The sequence below is a fragment of the Halichoerus grypus genome, chromosome 1, assembly GCF_964656455.1.
Source record: "Halichoerus grypus chromosome 1, mHalGry1.hap1.1, whole genome shotgun sequence".
NCBI classification, from domain to species: domain Eukaryota; kingdom Metazoa; phylum Chordata; class Mammalia; order Carnivora; family Phocidae; genus Halichoerus; species Halichoerus grypus.
In genome coordinates, this window is record NC_135712.1 from 11,381,250 (window position 1) to 11,403,447 (window position 22,198).

The window sequence follows — 22,198 nt, forward strand, 5'->3', positions numbered from 1 at the left end:
CTAGATATAATGAACTGTCTAGCTCTTCAACAGACATCAGCAATCACTTTCTGTACCATCAGCCTCTTGAAACATAAGTGAAAATAAATATAAATGGAAGAAGATAAACTGAGTTGAAAAAATATGTTATTTATAAGGCAATGTTACAACTTTTCCTTATTTTTTTCTATAATAACAAGAGCTTTGAAGAGTTAGTTTTCTGGAAAACTTCAGATGTTAATTTTAAAACATGTTTCTGTTGTACTGGGTGATGCTACGTCTCCGTTGGGGACTATTTGCCCTTGTGGAATGTTTGTTCTATCTTCAGACTTCCAAATAAGCAAAATGTTGGGAAAACAATACCCATAAAGTAACCTGGCAATTCTGTTCGTCCATCACTTCGGACTCTGCATTCCTGAATTAATAAATAGACGCTCAGATGTCAAGCTGGCGGAGCAAGTGATACATTTTTGAACCACAGCTTCTGGGTAACACAGCTGGGTTATTTATAAAGTGAATTCGTCACATACAAACCAGTGTTTCATAAGAAAGAAGGTTCCATGATTTATTAGTCCCCCCTCTAACCCCACTGTCAGCACACAGGCACTTCACTTCAAATTTGACTTTATTTTCACTAACTTGACAAAATTTGTCAAAGTGGACATTGATTAAGATGCCATTTATATTGCCCAGAAAGTAAAAGAGGTCTTCCGCATAAAATATTGCTCCGATGAGCAAGTATAAATCACCGAAATTAAAATGTCATCTGTCTAAAGAAGATGTGGTATATATATACAATGGAATATTATGCAGCCATCAAAAAATTGAAATCTTACCATTTGCAATGATGTGGGTGGAACTAAAGGGTATTATGTTAAGCGAAATAAGTCAATCAGGGAAAGACAAGTATCATATGATCTCACTGATATGAGGAATTTGAGAAATAAGACAGAGGATTATAGGGGAAGGGAGGAAAAAATGAAACAAGACGAAACCAGAGAAGGAGACGAACCATAAGAGACTCTTAATCTCAGGAAACAAACTGAGAGTTGCTGGAGTGGAGGGGGGTGAGAGGGACGGGGTGGCTGGGTGATGGATGTTGGGGAGGGTATGTGCTATGGTGAGCACTGTGAATTGTGTAAGACTGATGAATCACAGACCTGTACCTCTGAAAAAATAATACATTATATGTTTAAAAAAAAGAAGAAGATAGTAGGAAGGAAAAAATGAAGGGGGGAAATCGGAGGGGGAGATGAACCGTGAGAGACTATGGACTCTGAGAAACAAACTGAGGGTTTTAGAGGGGAGGGTGGTGGAGGGATGGGTTAGCCCAGTGATGGGTATTAGGGAGGGCATGTATTGCATGGAGCACTGTGTGTTATATGCAAACAATGAATCATGAAACACTACATCAAAAATTAATGATGTAATGTATGGTGACTAACATAATAAAATTAAAAAAAAATAAAGATAAGAGATCATAGTAAAAAAAAAAAATGTCATCTGTCTTGGTTGAGCGGCCACATGATCTCCGTGAAAATTCTCAACAGCAAGCAAGGAACTGAGTATCTTCTAAACAATGACAACTTGGATTTGCTCCATGGCACGGGCATCTCTTCGGATCCGGATATCAGATGTTGGCTTTATGCCTCTTCTGTTTCTCAAGGACCCATTTTGAACCCTGCTGCACCCATGTTCTCATGGATGGTGGTCTTTGATTCTTCTAGATTCAAGATTTGACTCTTGTACTTCTCTTGCCAATCTTCCACGATGTACTGGTGGTAGGGGTCGTTGGAGTGCTCTTGCCTCTTGGATTTCACTGTGCTCACCAGGATAGCTACAATGATGAAAGAGAACATTCCGATCATCACCATGAGGTACAAGATGACATAGTAGAAGTTCTCAGCATCCAGTTTGGCTTGTAGGGCCTCTTGCTCAGCTGTTGTGTTCCTGCGCCAGTTGTCCATATAAGTAATAAAAATCCTTTTGAAGACATCTTCCAGCGTCTGTGTCAGATTGGATAAAGTAGGCATATCTCCCTCCTGCTGCAATTTGAATGATGAAATAGATGAACAAGGTGAAGAACACTGATTCTTTCTGCATTTGGCTACTTTAAGGGATAAAGAGAGGGGAATGCAAAGGGGGAGATAATACAATTTCTTCTTTACCTAGCTGGTGATTGAGTGCATATTTTTTTTTTATTCTTTAAGCTTTGCACATGCATATTTATGGACTTTTTGGATGCAGGATACCTTACAATAAAAATTTGATGGGGGACATAAAACTATATATACTATCCCCATTTACATATGTAAATAAATGTAAACATGCAAATGACAATGGAAAAAAGACAGGAAATCGTTCAAAATGTTAATAGTGGGTGGTATACCTAATGAAAATTTTTTCCTTCTTTATACTCTTCCCACATCCTAAATTTTCATCAATCATCTTGCACTACTCTGTTTTTAAACAGACAGGTCAGCTCACAATAGCTAGCATAATGCCTTGTTCTCAACGGCATTCCCCAAGTGTCAGCGGAATGAATGGGCGACTCATGTCTGACTTGTGTTTTCAGAGAATTATGGGGCAGAAGATTGCAAGGGGCATTGACAGCCTTTGCAGTCTGCTCCATCTCCTTTGTCTACACAGTGCTTTTCTCAAGTATTCCAGAGAGGAATGTGTACATCCACATTTGAAAGAAGCACCTTAGGCAAGTGGCACAATGAAACAACCTGAGAGATGGCTCATATTCTTCAAATCCACCTCTCCTCTCCCTCCTCACTGGCGCTGCCCAGCCACCAACATCCCTCACCTTGATGACACAATGCAGTGCAATGCGACCCTCCCCCAGACTGTCTCCTGGGGGCATATCTGTCCCTCTCTTCCCTCCACAGCAGTCATTGTGCTCTTTTAAAGAAGGAAATGGGATCATATCCCCTTGCTTCTAAAATGATTCAGTCCCTTCCTATAGTGCTTAAAATAAAATCCTACTTCCTTCATGGGGTTCACCTGGCTTGGCCTGAGCTGGTCCCTGACCACCTCCCCAACAACTCTATTCTCATGACAACTGGTCATACTGTCCTTCCTTCCTCCAAGTCAATAAACGTTCTCCTGCTTCAAGACATTTGCACATTCTCTTTCCTCAACCTGGAATAATTTTTCCTTTCTCTTCTCTCTGCTACCTCCTTTACTCTCTTGGGCCCAGCTTAACTGTCACTTCTGAAAAAACTCCCTGGCTCTGTTCTAATCAGTTCTGCCCCCCCCCCTTTACTCCAATAGCTTCTTATTTTTTTTCTTCAAAGCCCTCTTCACAATATGTGCTAATTATGTGTGTGTATCGCTGGTGTGTGTGTGTGTATGATTATTGGTTTACGGTGTCATCTTTCCTACTCATCTGTCATTTCCATGAGGACAGGACTCATATCGCCTTTGCCTACCTTGAGACAGTGAATGTGGGCACAGAGCCCGACACATCGAAGACACACAATGGATGTTGAATGAATGAATGGATGTGCCAGGCACATGAGGGGCATTGGAAATGCAGAGATGATGAATATGAGATTTCTGTCTGTGGAAGCTCAGTGTCACAGGAGAGCTGCAAACAAATGGCAATGAGAAGTAACAAAGAGTCATAAGAGGTCTGAACAAAGCGATAAGGGAGCTCAGAGAATGGAGATGAACATGGTACATAGATGGAGCAAACAGGTGTGAATAGAACTGGAAGGAATGTAGACAGGAAGTGAACCTGGGATTAGCCAGGGCCTACAGGTTTGCCCAGTCAATAAAAGCCCAAACAAACCTAATTTGCCTAATGCCCTTCTGAAAACAATGCCTCTTCTCTTTAACATGTCTTTCATTTCCTCTTATGAGGAGAGAGGTTTCTGATCTCCCCACTTGCAGAAAGGGCACAAGTACATGTCCAGGTCTTTCTCTGACGCCTTCCCAACATTTCATTCATTGAGAATTATGGTAACTAAGTTAATAGATTTTTTCAATCTGATGTTTTAAGTCCTATTATTCAAAGGGCTCTCGGGTCTTCCTCTTGCTCTCCCCTCCACGCAAAGCCTAGAGAATTGAAAAGAAACTGACAAAGAGATAAGATTGCCCCAAAGTACATGCCAAGCACGTTTTCCAAGCAATGTAACAGAGACAGGCTTTCTCCCCCTTAAAATAACACAGTTTGCCGTGAAGAGTATAGCTAAACTGGCTTTAATCCTATGCAAGACATCACCGCTGGCTCCTTAACCCTCCCGGAGATGAGATCTGCTCATTTTGGGGGAGTTCATGCTTGTTTCATCAATCAAAAGACAACCCACCCCTGTGTGCTATGTCAGGGCTGGTCTTACCGGTATGATTCCTTCACCTGTGAGTGTTCTCACCCTCTCTTTCTGCCAACCCTTCTCCACATCTTCATCCAGTAAAGAAACCTGTGATTTGGCCAGCTTGTATACCCCCCCACCTTCTGCACCCTCTAGAGAGACTTCAGTTTCCTTTTGTGAAGCCAAATGGAAAACTGGATAGAACATAGAGACAAGTAAAAAAAAGAACCAGGAGAGCTAAGTGTACAGAACGAAGGGCTGGTGGAGGTGTAGAGAAGTCCCAGGAGTGAGTGACGGGAGAAATTCAGTCTGGGGGATGCTGAGCCAATGCAGGGCAGCAGAAAACTAGCAGGGGGAAGGGGGATCCCCTTCTGGGCAGAGAATCAGCTCCCCTGCAGTGTTTTTTTCTAAGGTGCTCTCAAGATTGGAATTATTCTAGTTATTTTTGCTTATCAGACAGCACTTTTGGATACTACTCCAGTTTGCACTGGGCCACGTGAGGCCCTGCCTTGGATCTGAGTCTCTCCCCGCCGCCCCCCACAGAGGTGATAGCATTGCAAGCTCCTAAGTGCTCTGAGCTCCTCTGCCCACCCTGCCTCCCACGTATCTCCTTTGTGGGCTGTGCCACTGTGCTTGGAATCCCACCAGTGACTCCTCTGAGCAGAGGATGCGCAGGAGGATAGGGTACACTCCTGCCAACACCATTGTGCGAATGTTTTCTTCAAAGCAATGACACCACCTATGAAAAATCTAGGCCAGCGCCTCACTTGTAGGAGTGCTCAATTGTGAGTCCCTGTCTTTTCAGGGCTCTGAGAGAATGCAGACATAGGAGAGCTATGTTTTGACGCTCGGCAAGGCCATCCAGGACAGGGTGCTTCAAGGGAAGCCTCGAGATTCCACAGCTAAAATGGGAATGGGGCTCTTTAAGTAAGTATTGAGGGGGAGGGGAGATGGAGCACAAAAGAGAGAGGAGAGGGCATTGGAGTAACCTCGGTCTTCTGATGTCCCCGAGTCACCCTGCAGAGGAAGAAAGAAATACAGTTTCTATAGGACAAAGGAGCTGAGTCTCTCCAGACTCACACATAAAAATGGCGGTATGTTCTTGTAGTTTAGAAACCACCCCCCCCCACCCCGTCTGGGGTCACCTCATCCACAAGTTTTCCCCCAGACCTCTGTCTGAATTGGAGATCCTTTTCTGTGCTTCAGCAAACTGCCATGTTTGTCTGTTTGCTCATTTTCAATTACCCAGGTATTGTGAGCTCATTCATGTGATACTCAAAACCACTCTCTGACACTGGGATTATTAGCTCCAATTTACAGATAAGGAAACTGATGTTCAGAGAGCTGAAGTCATTTGGATCATAATTACATGGGAGTTTGAGCTGGTCAGGGATCTACTGTTTTACTCATCTTTGAATCCCAGGGCCTTACATCATGGTTGATACATTGAAGATCTTTACTAAATGTTCAGTGAATCAGTGAATGTTCCTCTCTCACGTACTATGGATTTCAGCTGGAAAAGACTAGAACGGTGATTCTCAACCTACTTGCAGGAGAGGAAGGGATTCACAAACTCCTTGAAAAATGAAATTAAACAATCTGATTTTATTCTTCCTCCCCCAAAAGTATATGTATGCACATACAAAGCTCTACATTCAATTTCAGGCGTCTCCCGGGCCCCCTAAAGCCCAACCAAGTATCCCTGCAACAAAATATCTTTGAGTTGAAGGACTTCAGTGCTGGATTCCACTGGAGTTGTTTGGGTTTGTTTCAAGGTATGAGCATGGCAACATTCACCAACCTGCTACTGGAGCTAATACTGATATTTGTTCGGCTCTTCTAACATGGACAAAGGCTCATGGCAAAGCTTCTTGGGGCACCTGGATGGCTCAGTCGGTTGAGCATCTGACTCTTGATTTCATGATCCCATGATCCCATGATCTCAGGATCGTGGGATCGGGCTTTGCGCTCAGCAGGGAGTCTGCTGGAGGTTCTCTCCCTCTGCCCCTCCCCATTCCCTCCCAAAATAATAAATAAATATTTAAGAAAAAAAGCAGATCAGGAGGTGCTTCTTGATAAGACTTAATCATAGAGTGAAAAGGGCTCAGGTAGATTAAGTACCTGGCCCCTGGCCAGGCTGAAAAAATTAAGTCCAAGGGAGATTCATATTTTGAACACTGTTGCATGAGACATGGCTAAGTAGTCTGTTTGTTCCATAACCAAGGAAAAAGCGAATCGGTGTGTGAAAGCAATTTTACTGATGGACATTATGCTAGAACATTCTAACAGGTTTAAATTTATGATACTCAGAATAACTACTTAACTGATAGATCTTGATCACATTTGGCATACATATTATCCCTCTCTAAGTAGAACACCATAATAAGTGTTTAGTAATGTGAAGACTGTTATTTATGTTCTGTTGAGCCATATGAAATTGCCATTTCTATCTGTTAAATATGGCCATTTCGTATGGGTCAACCTAACATAGGTGGACCTATATTTTCAGGCATTTTCAATAAATAGTTCTTGGTCAAAGAACAGGATGGGCCTCTAGAGATTATTTAGGCTAGCCTGCTCATCTGGCAGGTGCAGTAACTATAGCCCACAGAGCTTAAATCACCTGTGCAGCATCACAGGACTTACATGTTGACCACAGTGCTGGGACTAGAAACCCAAGTTACCCAGGCTAGCACCCAGCCCCCACTGGGCCCTAGCAGAGGTCACATGTTCCAATACTGCCCCATTTCCATCACCTGTGACAGGACAGCTCAGCTGGGTAAAAGAAATGAGACCAAGACCATGGTTTCAGCTCACATACACCAAGTAGTTGTGCCCTATCTTCAGGACGCATAATGATCCCCTAATTCCAGCTGTGTTTGTCACAGGTGTGTGTCATTCACAACAGAGACAATCTGGACACTGTAAGGAAAGTAACACCCACTTGATCCCAAACCCCAAAGTTCTGTTTTCCGGAAAGTTGGTAGTGGGGTGCTGGGGTGGTGCAGTTGGTTAAGTGACCAGCTCTTGGTTTCAGCTCAGGTCGTGATCTCAGGGTTGTGAGATCGAGCCCTGTTCAGCCGGGAGTCTGCTTAAGACTCTCTCTCCCTCTCTCTCTCTGCCCCTTCCTCCACTCTTTCTCTCTCAAACAAATAAATAAATCTTCAAAAGAAAAGAAGGAAAGATGGTGGATCATTAGCATCACCTGGGTCTAACAAGGCGGTGAAGTCTTCTGTTGTTGCTGTTGTTGTTGTTGTTGTTGTTGTTGTTGTTGTTTCAGAGTTTTAGAGAGAGTGAGAGTGCACAGTGGCGGGAGGGGGAGAGGGAGAGAGAATCTTAAGCAGGTTCCACACTCAACATGAGCCAGAGACGGGGCTCAATCCCATGACCCTAAGATATGACCTGAACCAAAATCAAGAGTCAGACTCTTAACCGACTGAGCTACCCAGGCGCCCCAAAGTCTTTCCATTTTTATATCAAGAATAGAAAAGGATATGATTATCTGCATTTACCATGAACATTCCATAAAAACACTTTCAAGGGGTGCCTGGGTGGCTCAGATGGTTAAGCCTCTGCCTCGGGCTCAGGTCATGATCTCCAGGTCCTGGGATTGAGCCCCGCAACCCATGTTGGGCTCCCAGCTCAGCAGGAATTCTGCTTCTCCCTCTCCCCCTGCTTGTGCTCTCTCTGTCTCGCTCTGTCTCTCTCAAATGAATAAATAAAATCTTTAAAAAAAAACACTTTCAAAATTTTCATCAGAGTATAAAGAAATGAGGAAGGAAAACAATACTAAGAATTAGAATAAAAATGAGGGGGACAAGGAGAAAAAGAAGAGGAAGGGGAAGAAGATGGAGAGGAAGGAGAAGAAGAACAGAGAGAGAGTGAGAGGAAAGAAAGGAAGAAGGAAAGGCCAACTTATACCAGGAAAATCACTCCTTTTATGAATGTCTGGAAAACAGAAATCGATAGCTTTGTTACTTAATTTCTCAAAAAATAAAGAATTTGCAATCAAAGCTTACCTAGGCAGTGCGTGAGCAGTATGAAATCCCCTGCTACAAAGCCAAGCTGCTCTAAACCTCCTGGTTGTTGTTGGCAAGCTCTCGGGGACTATGCATAAATCTCAGCCTGCCGGGTCCCCCTCAGCTTGCAGCCAACCAAGCCTTTGGTAGCCACGGTCTGCAATCTAGGCTTTTATGAACCCAAATGTTTAATCTAATCTTACATGGAAAATTAAATACCAGCCGGCTGTTGGGAATTAACCTTGGTGCCTGATGGGGTGTTCCTGCTTGGAGGCTGGCATTGGGTAGAGGCAAAGTGATGCCAGCCCCAGCCAGGACACTGCCTGGCCACAGTGAGCCTCCCTCCTCAGGAAAAGGCTCAGTGGACAGCACCGTTCCCTGCAGGACTTGTGCTGAGGGCAAGCATCCCAAGGAGACGAGATGAACACGGCCATCTCTGGGTGGGTGAGGGTTGAGGGGAAGGCCAGTATGCCTCCAGGCAAGTGCCCCTATTCTAACCACCTCTTCATAAACCTAATTTTGTTTAAATACCCCTCTTTGAGACAATTTTCAAGTGGCCTTAGAACAGCATTGTTATCTTGTACAGTAGAAACCAGCCACAATAAAGGTACTATACAAAGGACACGGAGGCAAGTCCAGGGAATTACGTAGAGACCCCGAAAGAGCTAAACACTCTCTGCTTACCAAAAGATCCTTTTCTATCATGGTGGGAGCCCTTAGAATTGGACAGAGCTAACACCTGCTGAGTGTCAGGTCAGGTACCTGGTCCTTCTCAAATGCTTTTATTGTGTTAGTCTCATGCAGTCGTTGCCACAACCCAAAGTAAAGGGACTCTGAGCTTTACAGCTAAGGAATCCAGGCACAGAGAGGTCCAGAAGTCAGGCTGACATAGAGGTAGAGCCAGGATTTGCATCTAACCCTGAAGGGTGGCCACAGTAGCGACACACCACCAAAATCACTTGGAGGTCGTAGGGCTGCCCATCACTCTCATATAGCTGTGCAAAGTAAGATGACCTTTATTTTACAATTGAATTTTCTCATCAAAGGGTGCTCTGGGCAATGTGGCTTGAGGTGCATTGGGTGGCAAGAGGAAGATGGTTAGGATATCAAATTATCTACAACTCCTCGTATGGGTTAACGTAGTGGGCGCGTCTAAAGAAAACAAGGATCTCTGTAATTCCACGCCAGCTTCTCATGACACCATTTGTCCTCATAGATTGTCTTCACTGAACACTATTCGGTAACCTCAACCAGACAAAAAAAAAAAATGGTTTGATGGTCCAATTGGGCTAAAAGTGTCTCCATAAGAACAGAAGCCTTTCAAATGGCTCCCAGGGACATTCCACTGGGGCAACTCTGCCACCTGCTGGTGGAAACAAGGAACAGAGACCAACGTCTCCCTCACTCCTGAAACAGCCTTGACCATTTAATTTGGTGTCTTGCATTCTCCCAGTGGAAAGGTGAGGAGAATCAAAACAGCATGCAAGTCTACACTTCAGCAATTTGAGGTCAAACTGGAAGGCAATACATCATAGAGGCTGAGACTTTGGCTTTGGAGACTGACAAACCAGGTGAGCAAATTACTTACGTTCCTGATCTCTGGATTCTTCATCTGGAAAATGGGAAGATTAAGAGCTCCTACCTCATTGGGTTGTCACCAAAGTTAAATGAGATAATGAATGGAAAGCACTTAGTACAGAACCTGACACATAGTAAGATAGAAAGTGTTTTATAAGTATTAGCTTTTGCTATTATTTTTAAGAGAAGGACGCAAGAAGACATGGCAGCGAGAAGCAGAGCTTGACCAGACTCACCAAGGAAAAGAACATTCTCGCACTGTGTGAAGAGTAGCTCCTTAGTGGTTTATTTTTAGATAGCTCCTACTCATGCCCTGATACTCAATTCACACAGCTGGAACGAGATGAGGATCTGACAGAGTGGATGAAGAAGCAGAGTATAAATACGACCCAAACATCAGCTGTGGGCTGGAGAAGAAAATGGGAGAAGGATAGAGCTATTTCATGTCTCCCCCTGACAGGCTTCAGCCCCCCTGGCCTCTGCAAAAGGCTCTCAGTAGATTCACCCTGCATTGTCCCCAACAGGAGAGTAAAATGGTATCTGCGAGAAAGCAAGGTTCATAAAAGCAAATGTTCTCTTTGAAAATCAAATTGCAACCTACACCTTTACAGAGTTCCTCTGCCTACGTATGGCATATGTTTTTAAAGCCCAGGGAGTTGAGTCTGCTTTTTGATTTAAAATTGGATGTTACTCAGTTCCACATCCAGCACTAAACAAACCCCAAATTCCTTCGAAAGATAAGAACAGTGGAAGACTGTTTAGAATTGAGCCCGCCTTTCAAGCTACTAGTACTGTTTTTAGGGCACCACTATGATACAAACTAAAAGGCTAGCAACTGCTAGTGGCAAGTAATGGGGAAGGCAAGAAGTTGGGTAATTGTCTTTGGAGAATTTCCAATCAGTCAGTGCCTCCCTGCTCAAGGCAATCCTGGTAGGAGATATCCCGTATAGGCTCTACCTACTGACCTCCTGCTACAGTAGGTAACTCTATGTCCACATCCTCTTTCCTCTCCACACCCTCCCAGTAGATCACAATTCACAGTTAAATCCAAATTCAGACTTTACATTTCTATGGTAATGGAAATATTGTTCTTTGATGACCCAGTTACCTCTCTCCTATACAAATTTTGGTTTTCAAGGAGTAAATTATGATTTTGTTGGGTTTTTTTTTTCATTTTCACAAAGCTATACCCCTCAATGGCTCAACATCATTACTCATTAGGGAAATGAACTTACAACCACCATGAGATACCACCACACACCGACTGGAATGGTTAAAATCCTTTTTAAAGAACCAACAACACCAAGTGTTGTTGAGAATATGGAGTAACTGGAACTTTCTTACATTGCTGGTTGGAACATAAAATGGTACCACCACTTGAAAACAGCATGACGCTTTCTTAGAAAGTTACCATGGGACCTTAACAATCCCACTCCTAGATATTTACCCAAAATAAGTGAAAAAAAATTGTGTCCACACAAAGACTCACACGTGAATGTTCCTAGCAGCTTTATTCATAATAGCTAAAAATTGGGAATAACCCAAATATCCCCCAATAGATAAATAGGTAAACAAATTGCAGTATATCTATACAATAGAATATTGCTCAAAAATAAAAAGGAACAAACTAATGATACATGCAACAACGTGGATACATCTCAAAAACATTACCTGAACAAAAGAAGTCGGATACACACAAAAAAAGCTGTACTGTATGATTCTGTTTCTAGAAATTCCAGAAAAGGCAAAAGTAATCTATAGTGATAGAAAGAAAGTCAGTTGTTTCCTGGGGCCAGATAAGGGGAAGACTGACTGCAAAAGATTGAGTTTTATGGGGTGACTGAATTGTTCTAGATCTTGATTGTGGTGGTAGTTACTGGGTGTACACATTTGTCAAGATTCACTGAACTGTACCCTTAAAATGGATACATGTAATTTTATGTAAAGTCTACCACAATAAAGTTGGTTTCTTTTTTTTTTTAAGATTTTATTTATTTGAGAAAGAGAGAGCATAAGCAGGGGGAGGGGCAGAGAGAGAAGCAGACTCTCCCTGAGCAGAGAGCCTTATGTGGGGCCCCATCACAGGACCCTGGGATCATGACCTGGGCTGAAGGCAGACGCTTAACTGACTGAGCCACCCAGGCGCCCAATAAAGTTGATTTCTTAAAAATCCATGTTTATGTAGTTGACTTGTAAATTTATATCCCCAGCCCAGTTATCTCTTCTGAACTTCAGACTCAAATGTCCAAATGCTTGCTTGACATTTCCACGTGGATGTCTAATGCGTATCTCAACTTCAAGGTCCAAACAGAACTTTTAATTCTCCCACCAAATCAGCTCCTCCCTCTGCCCCATCACAGCAAAGTGGCCCCACCATCCTCCCAATTCCTTAAGCCAAAACCCTAAAAATTAGTGTTGATTCCTTTCTTTTCCTGACCTCCCTGTTGCGGAATGTCATCAAAAAGATGTGACCACCCAATGACCTGTGAGCTGAACAGGTGCTCCTGGAGGCTCCTCAAACCCCACCCTGTCCTTGGAATGTGGGTTCTGCTCACCTTTCCTTCTCCCAGAGGCTGCTCCAAGAACGTGGCCTTGAGATAATGATGTGGTATTGAGAACACCTGCACAATATATGTGTCTAGACCCAGTTAAGGCCTCTTTATAAACTTTTAAGAGTTTGCAAGCAGGTGTGGGGATCCATTTGTCTTGATGCTGCCCAAGGTGAGGCTCATATGTATGTTCCCCTTGGAACTTTAAACCTGCCACCTACCAGCTCGAGTGGCCACTTCTCTCTTCAAGCTCTCCCTGCCCTCTGAGTACAGGGGCTAGTTTCAGGTCATACAGGGAAGCTGCTGGGAGGGTTGCAAACCAATGCTCCCACATCCAATCCATTAGCAAATACTGTTGACTGCCTCCCATCAAAGAAAACTCTCTCCAAGCCTTGAGCATGGCTGTATGAATTTGCCTACTGGGTGACATTGAACCCACCAGAACCTTGGCAACCCACCCCAACTTCTTTGAAAAACGTGCTGGGAGCTTTTGTGTGAACTAGTGTAACAGCCAAATGCAAAGAAGAACTACAATCCATTTCATGAGCCAGCCAGATACCTGTTCTCAGAATCTTGCCCTTTTTTGTTGTACTTTCTCCCTGTTACCCTGAGCCTACTTCTTCCCATTTCTGCACAGACTCTTTGACCTTGTCTCCTTTGCCTGGAAAGCAAGAAATTCTACTTTGTTTGTTACTGCTCTGGTGGTCTTGTGTTTTAATTTGACATCTCAAAACACATCCCAAGTCAGTCTACTTTCTTCAAACCACCCTCGGCTCATGGCTGAACTGTGTCATGACTTACTGTCTTCAGCTTTCCACTCTTTGTCCCCATTCATCCACTTCTAAGAGGGACCGCATAAATCAGAACATGCTAGTCCCTGTATGAATCTCTCCACTGGTTTCCCAGCATCTTCAGAATAAAGTCCAGAATGCCTGGTGCCATAGAGCACCTAGCCCCTTGTCCCCTCTCTGACCTCTTCTTCCTCTTGTAGCCTGATCCTGCCTCCCTGCTCTTCTCATTTCTGCCATAGGGTCTGTATTAATTTCCTATTGTTGCTGTAACAAAATACCATAAACTTAGTGACCCAAAGCAACACAAATTTATTATCTTGAAGTCCTGGTGGTCAGAAGTCCGAAGTGTGGGTAGGGTGGTTCCTTCTGGAGGCTCTGGAGGGAGAGCCTGCTCTGGAGGCTGCCCCAATTCCTTGGAAGGGGTGGTGGCCCTTCCTCATATCACGCCAACCTCTGCTTCCACCGTCACATCTTCTGACCTTTAACTGACCCTACTGCCTTCCTTTCTGAGGGCCTTGGTGACTGTATTGGGCCTGAGACAATCCAGGGTAATCTTTCTCATCTCCAGACTATTATTCAATCACAACTGCAATGTCCCTCGATGTCCCTTTTACCACATAAGGGAAATATATTCACAGGTTCCAGGGTTTGGGGTGTGGACGTCTTCGAGGGGCCATTATACAGCTGACCACAGCACCTTTGCATCGGCTGCTCCCTCTGCCTGGAGTGCTCTTCCCCCAGATCTTAGCACAGCTCTCTTCTTCTCCACTTCAAATGACATCTTCTCAGACAGGTGTTTTTCTGCTGTCCCAATCTGTCACCAGTCACCTTACTTTATTTTCCTTGTAGCATTTTTTATGGTCTGAGTTGTGCAGGGCTGCCACATACTGTGGCGTAGGTCGGGCACTGCATAATGGGAGGACGCCCTCACTGAGAGTGGGAATGGAGTCTGTGCACAGCCCACACCCTGTGAGTGTGGCATCTTGGAATTCTGAACTTACCCGATTTTATTGCTTGCTATTTCCTTTTCCTGCCTCAAACTAGACCTTGAGTCCGTGACAGCAAGAACTTTGTCTGTATTGCTTTTCCCGAGTCTGGTTGAACAAAAGCTCCCAATGCTTCCTAAACTCTCGGAAAAGACTGCAATTCCACCCGGCGCTGAGGAAACCAACCACCCCATCTATTTACAAGGTGCTGAGATTATTCTCTCAATCAAAAAGATACTTGGAATAGAAACTTTGCATCATTTTGAGAGCATTAACAATACTTGAAGTTTCCAAATAGGACTCCTAAAACAGGACGTTTTCTTTGATGTTTTTAGCACGAGCATATCAGTTTTGTGAAAAGCTGGAGCTGAATATGCTGAGAAACCACTGGTACTTTCATGCAGCTGCACAACAGCTTCTAATTTCTCTGTCCCCAGCTTCAGAATATTACAAGAGCTGACAATGGTTCTGGAGCAATGACACCACTTGACTAAGGAGTCACTAGAATGGTCTGTCTTCTTTATGTCTAAAAGAAGCTTAACCATTTCCAACAAATATGGCTTTATCAAGGATTCCACTCCCCAAATCTGTGGGGATTTTGCTAAGAATCAGGCCTACTTTTGCTTAGAGCCCAGGTCCTGTTAGTGCATCCAATGAAACTCTTTCCAGGAGGTTCTTTCCAGACGCATCATTGGCAATATCTCCCCTCATTCCCAAGCCCTTCATTTGGGCACTGTGTTGAGTGGGTTTTCTCTGGAGCTTCTGTGTTTAATTCAAAGACAGAAGTCCAGGCTGGAGAGTCTCCAGGGCAAGAAGAGAGCCCCCCAGGCACTTCCCACCCACCCCATTGCCATGGACTCCCAGCCCTCCTGCCCTCCTGACACACTCAGGGTTGGCCCCAGTGGGGGACATCTGTTAAACCCAAGCATCTGCTCCCTTAAGAAATCTTTTCTAAGAACTCTGTTTCCTTGGAAATTTAGAACAAACCCATGACTCCTTGCGTGGACTTGGAGAAAACCATCTCCAGGCCTCTGCTGGGTTCCTCTGCTGGTAGCTTTAGGAATTTGCTTCAACTCAGATCCGTCAGGATGGCCCCTATAAAAAAGCAAAAAGACAGATGTTGGTAAGGATGTGGAGAAACTGGAAGCTTCGTACACCGTTGGTGGGAATTCAAACTGCTAAGTTTGAAGTTTTGCTACACAAAACAGTGCGGAGGTTCCTCCAAAAAATTAAAACTAGAACTACTGTATGATCCAGCAATCCCGGGTCTGGGAATTTATCCCGAAGAATTGAAATCAGGGTTCTCGAAGGGATATCTGTTCATTGCAGCACTATTCACAACAGCCAAGATGTGGAAAAAAACCCTACAAGTCCATCAACAGATAAATGGGTGAAGAACATGTGGTGTACACATATGATGGAATATTAGTCAGCCTTTAAAAAGAGGAAACCTCTGTGTGACAATACGGGGACACCTGGAGGACATCATGCTGAGTGAAATCAGCAGGTCACAGAAAAACACTGTCTGTTTGCACTTCTCTGAAATGTCTAAAATAGTCGATTCAGAGAATCAGAGAGTAGAATGGTGGCTGCCAGGGATTGGAGGGAGGTGGAGATGGGGAGTGACTACGCAAGAGGCACGAAGTTTCAGTCAAGCAAGGTGAGAAAGTTCCAGAGATCTGCTATCTAACATGGTCCCTGGAGTCAGCAATGCGGTATCATGCACATAAAGATCGTTAAGAGGGTAGAGCGTGTGCAAAATATTCTTACTACAGTAAAATAGAATTTAAAATGAAAGACTTCACTTCTCGTTAGCAATCTCAAGGAGAAAGCACAGCTTTACCGAGTATCCAGAAAAGGGATGGCCCAGGGGCACCTGCTGTCCAGTTCTGGAGAATTCCTGATGACCACTTTCTATTGTATGGTCCTTCAAGCTTGATAGGCAGGGTGTTTAGAATAGGTTCCCCTCTACTAGGGCTGGAGAAACAGTCTACACCAGAGGCTGCAGTGTTCAAAACAACCACACTGTGTCCCCACAGCGCTGTCAAGCATGCTTGACTCATAAAGTTACTGAGTCCAGAGGTGTTCAGTTGTGCGTAGCTGATAAAAATGGCCTTGGACTGCTCTGGGTGGGAGAGCCCTCTTCCCTGCCGGCCCTCATTGCCGACAGCCCTTAGCAAGGCTTTGGGTTGATTTCTTTTTTAATTTTTATTTTAGAGAGTGATGAATACAACCATTCTATCTATTTCTTGTTTATTATTTTTATTTTGAAATCAGACTCAGAGGAAATCGCAAAAATGCTGAGTTCCACCTGCCCTTCACCCAGCTTCCCCCAATGGTGACATCATACATAACTAGAATATAATATCAAAACCAGGAAACTGGGGGCGCCTGGGTGGCTCAGGAGTTTAAGCATCTGACTCTTGGATTCTGCTCAGGTTGTGATCTCAGGGTTGTGAGATCGAGCCCCACGAGGGACGCTGCGCTCAGCAGAATCTGCGTAAGACTCTCTCTACCTCTCCTTCTACCTACCCCCAGCAATGAATAAATAAATCTTAAAAACAAAAACAAAAACGGGAAACTGATATTGATACAGTGCTGTTAACTAGCCCACAGACCAAAGTCAGATTTCACCATTTTTACCTGCACTCATCGGTGTGTGTGTGTGTGTGTGTGTGTGTGTAGTTTGATGCAACTTCATCTGATGTATAGATTCGTGGAACCAGCACCACAACCATGGTAAGAACTGTCCATCACCATTAAGGAACTAACCTTTACATGCCCCCCTTTTCCACTTGCACCTCTTTCTCCTATCCCTATCCCCTGGTTGCCCTCTCTATAAATCTGCCACTTCTAGAATGTTCGATAAATAGGATTATACACGATATAACCCTTTGAGACTGGCTTTTTTCCCACTCAGCATGATGCCTTTGAGAACCATGTGAGTTGTGTACGTCCACGGTTAGCTGTTGAATATTACTCCAGTAAACAGATGTTGAACCACTCACCTGCTGAAGGGTATTTGAGTTGTTTTCAGTTTTTTGCTATTGTGAATAGAGCTGCTGTGAGCATTTATATACAGATTTGGGCGTGAATGTAAGTTTTCATTTCTCTGAAGTAAACATTCAAGAGTGCACCTGCTGGATCAGATCACAGATGCATGTTTAGTTTGGTAAGAAACTGCCAAATTAGTTTCCAGAGATGCTGCACCATTTTACATTCTGACCAGGAATGAGTGAAAATTCTAGTTGCTCCGTATCCTCACCAGCAAAGCTCTGGGTTTTGTACCCAGAGTTATGAACCCTTAGGACTCTAGAAGATTAGAACTATATGAGGCCTTCAAGGTTGTGCAGTCCAGTCCATTGGTTCTGCATAGGCAGGAGCCAGATGCAGAGGAGGGACCTGATCATCCCTTGTCCCTTCATCCAAGTCTTCTGTTACTCTTACCACCTTCCCTGTGTCCCAGGCTCAGGCACAGCTGCCTCCGCTTTATGACATCTCTGGAAACTTGTCAAAGTTGGGCGGGACCTGAGAGCCTTGTTCAAGCCTGGGGGGAGGTCTTGCCCAGGAAACTTGACCTTGTGCTTTGCTGCCATTGAAGAAACCGGGCTGCGGCTGCACTTTCCAATGCTCACACGGCTCTCAATGCATTGTCTTCTCTCAGGAAATTACTAACAGCACCAAAGTTCGAATACAATCTGAAGTTACAGCCCACAGCCAACTTTCCCAGGCTCACCCGGCCTCCTGCCCAGCAGTAATGTCGACATCCATCGCCTCTAGCCCAGCTACTTCCATTTATGGAGAGCCTACTGTGTGCTGGGCAATGTGCAAGGCACTTTATGTCCCGTGGCCTCTGGTCTTCACCCCAGTCTGCAAGGCTGGTGCGATGAGTCCCATCTGACAGATGAGGAAAAATGGCTGGGGAAGTCATGATCAAACTCAAAAGTTTCAGAATAAAAGACCAAGGCATAGGTCGTTATTATACACAGCATGCATAAAATACTCTTTGGGGTGATCAAAGTGGCCTTTCCCGTCATATTCTGAGCATAAATGTGCAGAGTGCCTCTCCCTGGGTTTTATACCTGAAACTCGCATAGCGGACACCAGGTGGCGCCAACGCTGAGCTCTTCCCTCCGCCAGGACCAGCCAGACTTTTCACCGAAGCCCTCCGCTCATTCTATCACCGCGCGTGCTTCCAGTCCAACTATAGCATTTCTAGCACATTAAACTCTTTTTTTAAATAGCAGACATCCTTGCCTTCTTAAAAATCAAATAGGAAATATTAACATCTGCACATCTTTCTAAAAGGGTTACACTTTCACAGCAAAAAGCCAGGAAATGCAACATCTAGGTGGAATAGAGAACCTTTCCACTAAACATCAACTGTTTAAAATTGCTGGTTATCCTAACTTCAACTTTCCCATATATGGATGTTCTTGAGAAACAGATAACTGTTCCAGACCCTTCCTGCATTTTGAATGCTTGGAAGCCATGAATTTCTGCGCAGTTCTCTGCGGAGACGGAGCTCAGACATATCTGCAGTTTTGTTTACTACTGAGCTTGTTTGGGGGATATTTTAAGAACTGAAGCCCTCTTGTTTTGCTTGCGATGCCCAACTCCTTATAATCTCCTAATTGCCCTGTTTCTTCCTGTGTGGATGAATTATGCTCTGGTTCTTTGTTCTCCCAAACGAAAACATGAACGCGGAAAGGCAAGTGTTTCTTACATGCCTCTGGTCCCAGCGCCCCCTTATTTCCCTCATTGAGATATTTCCTATTCAGGAATTCTTCTCCCTAATTCTCTTTGCTTTGAGGTTTCAACCAGCTGCCCAACTTGTACTAGTTTGTCTGGGAATTATTTTCCGTCTGCATCCACGGGAATCCCCTTGATCCCAGGCAAAGTGGGACGGTTTGCGATCCTAGCTGTTAAGTTTGAGCCAGAAGTGAACTTGCATTGAATTTTAGATTACGATTTGACTTCAATCCTTGTAGCAGGCTTCCTTCTCCACCGCATTACTCGTTATTCATTCATTCGCTCTGCAAATGTGTACTCGGTAAACCTCAACTCCCTCTGCCATCCCCGATCTCTCCCAATGGGTCTTGACGTTCCACCTTTGCCGGGGTTTGATGCCAACGATTCGTGTCATATCCCTTCTAAGGCTTGCAGATGCCTTATTAATGGTTATTAATGAAAAGGAAAAAAAAAAAAAATGAAAGCCTCTCTCCCCCTCTGGGCTACCGCTTCTCTGTGCTTCCCAGAATGTCATTGCTTTGGAACCTTACAAGCCCCTGCTTGGAGCCAAAGAGGGATATCACGATATCGCTCGGGGTCTCGGCTATGATAGGGACAGCAGCGTCCGGGAGTTTTTAGAACCTGCCTCAAATTCCAAATTCCTGGTTACCCTTCTGGGAATAAAATCTCCCCAAGTTTGTTTTCCAAGGGGTTTAGATTTAGATTTATGAGAAGCTAGCCTTTAGGAGGAACCCATAACTCAAGAGCAGTCTTCATTTTGCACCAGACCTCAGCATTTCAGAAGAGGAGGTAGTGGTTCCAGGAGTGGGAGAAAGGAATTTGCCGGAGAGATTGTCCTCTATTCCCAAATAAGTTCTGTCTCTCTTTCCCAGCCAGACTCTCTATAAAAGGGAAAACTGGACAACAGGCAGTGGGAAAGGAGCGCGTCCTGGCAACTTGCTGCAAGCCTCGTACACCATGCTGTTTACAAATTCCTGCAGCCAGCCCCAGGATCCAAATGTAGACAACTCTGTTTATGTAACTAAAATAGATGCTTATACCGTGTGATTAAGGTGGCTCGAGGAGCTGGGCCACAGTGAGGCAACGTTTGCTGCGGCCCAGGCCAGAGGGGAGCACAGAGCACGGGAGCCCTGGGACCCTGGCAGGTGTGAGGTTGATTAGATTGGTTTTCTGGCCGAGAAATCCCCCAGGGTAGGGACATCGCATGCAGGTGCATGGGAGAGCCAGAGGAATCACAACCCAGCACCCTTTGTTGCTGTCGGTCACAGAGGATGGAGCTTTCCATCCAAGAGGGACCAGCCCAGCACCGTCCCCTCCCGCTGCATTCTCTCCCTGAACAGTGTTTGGAAGGAAGCCCCTCACCCCCCACCCCCCTGCACCACCAGGAGAGGATTTGTTCCAACAAGTGGTTCCACTGCCTGGGTCAATAAAGAAGCTCGAGTGTTCTAGGGTCGGTAGACGTGCAGCTCAGTGAAACAGTCCCTCCACTCACCATGCCCTTCACATCCCTGCACCCCCGCTTCATGACTGGAAGCCATGTTCTTCTAGAAGCAGGGCAAGTTTCCCCTCTCCAGACATTCTCCAACCTCTCCCCAGCGGGAAGTGGTCACGGCTCCCTCCGCTGGGCACTGAGGTCACCCGTCACTGGGTCCACCCACTGCACTCCTGGGTGAGGTCCTTGGGGTCAGGGTCTGCGTCTCATCATCTTTATACCAGCCTTGGCCCCAGCATAGTGTCCAGCAGGGCCAGTCAAGCTGGCCAATGGCTTGTCTTTTTGAGTCATGGGCAGACAACATCCAGGGGCCGTGGGCTGAGAGAGAGCAGGAACAGAGGTGTCGCTCCGCTGCTGATCACCGTACGGACTCCCTGAGTCCCAAAGAAGGACGCCCCCATTCATGTGGCTTCCAGTCTGGGTGTGGCCGCCCGTGCTGGGCTCCTCTTGGATCTTCCTGCTCCAGCCTCCTTGGTCTTCTCAGTTTTGGAAGGAGCCATGTACCTTGGGGCTCTTTACACACTCTTTCTTCTCCTGAGACGTGCTGTCCCGCCCACCCAGATCCACTCTCTGATTCATCCTAATCACCGTTCTGGTCTCCCCTCAAATGCCAAGGAAGGTGAGGACAATAGCCTTGATAGCACCTCTGCTCAGTCTAGATTAAGTCCCCTTCTTACATGTTTGCACCGCACGCGAGGTACTGCTGTAACATCTTATGTGTACCCACCGCCCTCTTGGGGGCAGAGATGGGTTTAATCCCTGGGAGTCCGGCCACAGCTCCTTGTTCATCCCCTCCTAGCATTACTATGATGGTACTCGATCACTGTGCGATTATTTGCTTACTGTCTATTTTCCTTCTTGAGTCTGGAGAATGGGAAACCCATCTTCTTCTTCTCTGTCTTCCCAATGTCCAGCCCAGTTACCTGGCTTCATAGAAGCAAATTAACTAATCAATGGATGAATTAATTAATCAACCAAAGGAGGCCTGGAAAAACTCAGGAGAGACAGCCTGGAGCACTCAGATTCAAGGTCACCTTGAGGCAGGCAAGAGCAAGCTAGAGCTTGATGGTGGCTCACCACAAAAGGAGCCTCCAGGGAACAAAGGGGTGACTGTCCTCTGCCCGAATCAATGGGATCTTATAAGGCAACACGCCCGAGGAGAAAAGGCAACAGAAAAACCCCACAGTTTTAAGCTGAGTGTCTTGTACTCTTTTTCTTTGGAAAAAATCAACAAAAGGGTTCTTCACGGAGTCCTGAAGGGGGAAGCGGGTGGCTGAGGGCTGCAGCAGGAGAAAGAAAAGTTCTGAACCGTCCACATCTCTGATCACAGATGCAGAGTCAAGGAGAAGGAGGCCCCACTGAAGTCACACTTGGATGCCAGGCTCCCAGTGCAAGGGAGGGCACGGAGGCTGCCAGGCCCAGTGTGGGCACACACAGGGGGTATTCACAGCCCATGGCCACAGCCGTTCCCGCCCGCCCTGCGCACCCCCCGGCAGCAAACAGAACTCTCTGTCTCGGTTCCTGAGTCAAGCCTGCACAGAATTAACTGTAATAATTGGCAGGTGTGCTGCTGGCTTCTGGGTTTCAATTCACCGGGGGCTCATGAAAACGGGATGTTCTGCCGCAGCCAGTATTTAGCTTGGGCTCCGAGAAGCTTCAGCTTTCCATGACGAGAGACGAAGTGTGTGGCTGCAGCTGCCCTGGGCCAACAAGAGTTCCAGAACGGCCTTGGA

At 45.3% G+C, this 22,198-nt stretch overlaps 1 protein-coding gene across 1 annotated transcript; it reads right to left on the reverse strand.

Annotated features, from left to right (window-relative positions):
* Window positions 1-1,640: 1,640 nt before the first annotated feature.
* KCNE2 (potassium voltage-gated channel subfamily E regulatory subunit 2) lies at window positions 1,641-2,016 on the reverse strand. Its single transcript, XM_036101876.2, has one exon. The coding sequence runs from the start codon at window positions 2,010-2,012 to the stop codon at window positions 1,641-1,643; it is 372 nt and encodes a 123-aa protein (XP_035957769.1). The 5' UTR covers window positions 2,013-2,016.
* Between the last annotated feature and the right edge of the window lie 20,182 nt (window positions 2,017-22,198).